Below are 6,000 nucleotides of genomic sequence, written 5' to 3'. Positions count from 1 at the left end.
CCCGGCTCCCCGGCTGCAGGGGAGGCTCCCCGGGCGCGGAGGAGGGAGGCTCCCCGGGTGCAGGGGCGGAGGGCGCCGCGCTGCTGAGGCTGCCGGGAAGGCGGGCGGGCGGGGAGCCGGGCGGATGGAGGCGGCGGCCGGGGCTGGGCGGCGGGCGCAGGGCGCCCCGGGGTGCTGCCGGCGCGGGCAGTGAGCGCCGCCTGCGCCGGGCGCCCCGCGCTCGCCATGGAGGATCGCTCCAACAAGCTGCTGCTGGCCCTGGTGATGCTCTTCCTCTTCGCCGTGCTGGTGCTGCAGTACGTGTGCCCGGGCCCCGAGTGCCAGCTGCTCCGGCTGCACGCCTTCAGCCCCTCGCTGCCAGACCCCTACCGGGCGGAGGACGAGACCCCGGCCCGCTTCGTGCCCCGCTTCAACTTCTCCGGGCGCGACCTGCTGCGGCGGGTGGATTTCAACATCAAGGGCGACGACCTGATCGTCTTCCTGCACATCCAGAAGACGGGCGGCACCACCTTCGGCCGGCACCTGGTGCGCAACATCCAGCTGGAGCAGCCCTGCGAGTGCAAAGCCGGCCAGAAGAAATGCACCTGCCACCGGCCGGGCAAGCGGGAGACCTGGCTCTTCTCCCGCTTCTCCACCGGCTGGAGCTGTGGATTGCACGCCGACTGGACCGAGCTCACCAACTGCGTCCCGGCCGTGGTGGACAGCAAGAGAGAAGTCAAGCGCAGACCCTCCAGGTGAGCCCCGGCCCCCAGCCTTGCACCTGGCCTGGCTTTGCGCCTGGGTAGGCTGCGCTCTGCTGGGGCGCTCCGAGGATGCAAAGCCTCCCCCCGCCCCTAGTCTCCCCCGAAAAAGGGGCTGCAAGGCCGCCTGTTTTTCAGCAGTGCCCCTTCCAGCACCGGGAGGGTGCCAAGGAATTTCCCCCTGGACCTTAAAGATCTAGGGACTGTGAGCATCCGGCTCTGATTGTACCCTGGGTTCACTTTTCCCCCTTCTTTCCTGCCCCCCAATATCTGCGTGCAGAGAGAGACCAGATCTCAATCCCTCTATCCAGCTAAAGGGATCCCAGGCTTTTCTTTCTCAGGCATTGTACCGTTGGCTTGTCACCGTGTGCTACCGCAGCAGAATAGCTACTGAACACAAAGAGCAGAGTGCTACTTGTCTCGGCTGTTTAAATGCCATTATTATTACAGCCTGACCCAAATTTCAGGGAGCCCAGAAAAAGTGCTTCTCTGAGTCATCCTGTTTTTTTCAGCATAATTTGCTTTGTCTGTGCACGGTGTTTTGAGCAATAGCTTCCAGTTTGAGCCCACGCCATTGTAATGCTAAGCACAGTTGTTGGTCTTAAAGATTTGTCATTGTTGCAGGGCGCTACAATCAGGAATGGGCAGCCCTGTATTCTAGCTCCAGCGAGATAACGCTCCCTGGATTGCTTTGATGTGTTAATGCAACCAGATATCGAGTACCAAGTACACAGATCAGCTGCGACTAGGCAAGCACTCGGTCACAACCGAACACAATAGGACAAAACGCCAACCCTACAACTGCAGAGAGAGCTTGGGTGGGATAAAGCATAGGGTTTAAAACTGACTGGAGGGGGGAATGCTGCAGCAAGTTTAGCTTGCTGTAAATTGCTGACGAGAAGAAAACCTGCCGGATCACTCTGCTGTGAGATGAATGTTTTAGAGGAGATTTTGCTGTGGCACTTATAAAGATCTCCGTGAATACCTGATAGGACGTCCGAGTTACTGATCCTGATCATTAGAATCTCATTGTTATTAATGTCCACCTGGGACCTGATTCCCTCCCCCTCAAGTCCTGAGCCCCTCCGCTCAGCATGTCTAAAATCAGTCCAATGATCTTCTTGCTGCTCTTTATTGCAGATGGACCTAGTGTACTGAGCTGCCGTCTTATAAAGGTGCCACTGCCTCTAACTAGACCATAAATAATGCTATTTTCAGCATGTTTGTGACCTGCAGCATTTTTATATGCCTTGAGTTCAGCATAAACAAACACTGTGCTATGCAAAGCCAGGCTACTTTAATCACTGAATGTGTTACTTGCTATCCTTTGGGTTCTCCTTCTGCTCTAACTTCGTTTATTTTGGATTTACATTCAGAATTTTGGTTACGTCTAACATTTTCTTCATCCGTGTACCTTGTCCTGAAGTTGTGAACATGATATTTCAATGGGGTTTTGATATTTCAATGGGGTTATCTCCTTTTAAAGAGATCAGGGGAATTATTCTCATTCTAAACAATGACAGCCTGTTTCAGCTATTGTGAAAGATCTGTTGATTATATCCTAGGTAGTCAGTTGGGACATATTAAAAAGCTTGTACATTTGTAGCTTGGAACATGTCACGGTATGGCTTGGAATATGGTATAGTGGGTAAGAGCGGGCTGTGGAGTCTTTTTCCTTTCATATCTTGGCTTCTCATTTCTCAGAGAATTAAAGTCTTATGTCACTATTAAACTAATGTCCGGTGCCCTTGCAACGGGGGGTACAGTTATATTTCACATTATCTGAGCAGTCCAGTCTAAGCACAAATTCATTTGAAATAGAATGCAGTTTCTTTTTAGAATTTGTTTTATACAGGGTGACGCTACACTGCCATCTAGTAGAAAAATGATTAGCGTCATTATCTTCCTGTATCCAAGGTGAGGCTTTTAAAAAGACTTTTATCTGTTAGGATTCTTATTCTTTGTTTTCCCTACTGCTTTTACATTTCATTCAATCTCATTAACATTAAGAATTAGTTCCTCTGGATCTACCACTGGGTTAGCTGCAGAGTCCTATTGGGATCATGAACCTTCCAAACCATCCGTTTATGGAATTTGTTTTACCTGTTTTGTAAATATGTGTTGCTTCTTGGGGGGAAACATCAATGGAAATATACAACAAGGGATCACTCCGGTTTTGTTGAATAGCTTCTAATTGAAATGGGCCCAGTCTGCAAAATTCTAATTGAGACATGGGATTCCTTGCCCTTGACTCACCCCTGCCCCCAAAGACAAAGGCTAGTCCCATATTACAGGGTTTTGGTCCTGCCCTTTATGGAGCCAGGGCTCAGCTGCCAACTAATAATCTGGATCTGAGCCTGCCCATAAAGCGTAGGGTGGGTGTTTTTCATATGGGGTTTTGGTTGAGCTCACCTGTGTTTTTCCTGCTGAATTACTGAAAACCCTCCAATTCAAAACAGGAACACGAGCTGGCTTGTGAACGTGTATATGACTAGATCATTCAAAACAGCACAATGGATTCTCCACCCAGTACATCAGCATCACCTGTGACTTCGGAGTGGTGATTGATCACAAGCCATTAGGCCACAGCTGAGTGGTGGGGGAGCGGGGCAAAATCCCCCCAAAGCTCTGATACCACTACAGTTAGTAGAGGCCTGTTCTTTACAAAGCTTCTCAATGATGTTGCTGTGTAATTTTAAAAAATCATTACCCCAGCCTGCTTAATAGCTACAGTTATTCTTTCAAATAATGTCTTGATAAGCAGTTAATTGGGCTGTAACTTCTAAAGGTTAAAAATACAGGAACATGAGAGATCTTTTAAATAAACAATAGTCCCTTCAAATCCTCCATTTTATTCTCTTGCAGTAATTTATTGGGTGCTATTGCAGTGACCAGCTGATGAGTGATTAGCTGACCTCCGAGCACCAACATCAGACGTAAATATAAAAACTTGTTGGACAGAATAGCTCCATTCTGAATTTAGATTTGGAGAGGAGCTAGAGAAGTGTTAATAATAATTAGGTATGTGCTTTGCCCAGTGCACTGCTGTAGTAATGGTGAATAATCTCAGTGTAAACACATGGGCTAAATTGGAATCAGCAGTCCAAATCAGTGCTCAGAGACGTGGTATGTGGCTAACAAAACTGATACACACTTACAAAACTGAGATTCTCACTTTAATAGTATTGCACATGTGTACATCTGGTCTGAATTTGCCCAATGCAACTGGCAGTATTCCTATTTCCTAGAAATGCCTGGGAATGACACATGACTGCTCATTGTTTCAACTAATATTCTAGTCTGCATCTGTATTCAGTTAGTCAGAAGAGGGTTCTGGGCTGAGAAACTGCTAAAAGTATGCTTGCTTCTCAGCTGGTTAGATTACTGTCTTGGCGTGTCGCTCTTTGGCAGTCTCTCCCTTGTTCAAAAGTTGAATGTTTTGTTGAGTTCCAAATGGGTGCTCTGTAATTATCTAAGACGCAGCAGCAAATACTTAGCAACAAAGGTCTGATCCAGTTAGATCAGCTACAAGAGGTCTGATTAGTTCCTGGAAGAATCCTAGTTAATTGGATCCCTAAGAAAGAAAACCGTAAGTTCCAGACAGGCCTATTAAAATGGCTGTAGTGTACCTGAGAACTTTCATTTGAATGAAAATGAAGAGAGCTTTAGAGCTTATGTGGATCATCTTGGAAATTATTTCCTTGATAATGGAATTAGTCCTGAAGGGAAAACAGAAGGCTGTATCTCTGCCTGGAGTCAGAAGAGGGGGAGGGAAACTGCAGAGCATTTAACAGACTGTGTCACCACAGAAACGCAGCGTGAGGGCACAAGCGCTGCAGCCCTATGACAGCGGCTCAGTGTCATGCAAAGTCCGCCTTCGGTCAAAGCCCTGCCACCGTAGTGTCGGCTGCCACCCTCGCCGGGGGCTCTGCTTCCTCTGCTCGACCTCTGGGCCTGTGCCAACTACTTTTGGTTGCCCTGCCCTCACTTGTGGTGGAGTCTCCCGGCGGCACCTCCAGCCCCGCTTCGCTTCCCCACTGGAAACCCCTCTCCCCAGCTCCTGCTGGGCCCATCACCTGTGCAGCTTCGATTCCACCTGATTGACCCTGCCCTTTCCCAACAGCAGCTGTGTCTGAAATCCTTCCAAACCATCGCTCCTAGGAGGTGCTTTTCCCCGACCAGCCCTCTGTCCAACTAGCGCTGCCCATTTCCTGCCTGCTGCTCTATCCCTGCCCTCCCGGTCCCTGTATCAAACCTTCTCCCGGCTTGTACATTGCTACGGCCGCTCACCTCCCGGCCCGTCTCCTGCTCTCACCGAACCCCCTTGCTGGCTCGTGGCAGGACCGCGGTATTCTAAAGTAGTTGTGTCTTACCACAGAAATGCTGCAGTGGGGAGGGAGGCAGAATACGGCTTTTTTAATACACTGGGGCTTCCCCCGCCTCCCCGTATAAACACGACACTGCGGGCTGACTGGAGCTGGCAGGGAACGTCGGATTCCCAGCACACGGGTTACAAGCTGCCCTAGTGAAGTCGGGTGGAAGGGGGAATGCCTTGCCCACCTCTGATGACTTGAAGGCACAGAGCAGGGATATGTTGGCCTGGCCTCTCTTTTGGAAGAAGCAGGCTTGGTCCCGGCACTGGAAGCCCTGAGCTAAGAGGCTGTTTTCTGAACGGGCGGTGGGGTGGGGAGTTAGAATAATGGAGGCAGTGAGTTACTTTTGGCTTCTAGGGTGCTGACTGGTGACAGCTGGTTCCATAAAACTTGGCTTCGCTCCCCAGCTCAGTTTGGCTTTTTTCCTTTTCTCTTCACCCCCTCTGCACCCTGGTGTGTGTCTGTGTGTCGGGGGGGAGAGGGAAAGATGGATAGTGGGAGGGGGCAGGGAATGGCTTGTCTCTCATCTTGGGAGTTCTTTCTTTTGGGTCCCAGCCATTTTCTGTATCCTCTGCTCCCCTCTGACCCTGGTGCTCTGCGCTCCCCCTGTACCAGGTTCCCTGTGCTCCCTTCCCTTCTTGACCTCCCTCCCTGTATTATCTGGTGCTTCCTCTTCCCCTGTCTCATCTGGCCTCTCCCCATGCCCTTATCTCAGGAATCTTGCAGCTCCTGGAGCAGGGTGAGGACACTCCTGTAGGTTCCTATCACCAGTTGGCCTCCGTGACTGGGACGCCGAGGACCCTTCTTTCCGAGCGTTTTCTCTTCCCGCCCAAGAACGTGCCAGCTCGGGGAGCGAGGGGCTGAAGCTTCTGTCTCTGACAGCTTCC

At 50.6% G+C, this 6,000-nt stretch overlaps 1 protein-coding gene across 1 annotated transcript in view; it reads left to right on the top strand.

The window, feature by feature from the left end:
• The first annotated feature begins 158 nt into the window (after positions 1 to 158).
• The window catches only part of HS6ST2 (heparan sulfate 6-O-sulfotransferase 2), a 218,453-nt gene continuing 212,611 nt past the window's right edge, over positions 159 to 6,000 (top strand). The window contains exon 1 of the mRNA XM_034781924.1: positions 159 to 734. Coding sequence (XP_034637815.1) covers positions 226 to 734 — 509 coding nt within the window. The 5' untranslated portion in view covers positions 159 to 225. The remainder of the gene's footprint in view (positions 735 to 6,000) is intronic.

This window comes from Trachemys scripta, chromosome 9 (assembly GCF_013100865.1).
Source record: "Trachemys scripta elegans isolate TJP31775 chromosome 9, CAS_Tse_1.0, whole genome shotgun sequence".
NCBI lineage: Eukaryota > Metazoa > Chordata > Testudines > Emydidae > Trachemys > Trachemys scripta.
This window is presented reverse-complemented; position numbering and strand designations above follow the sequence as displayed.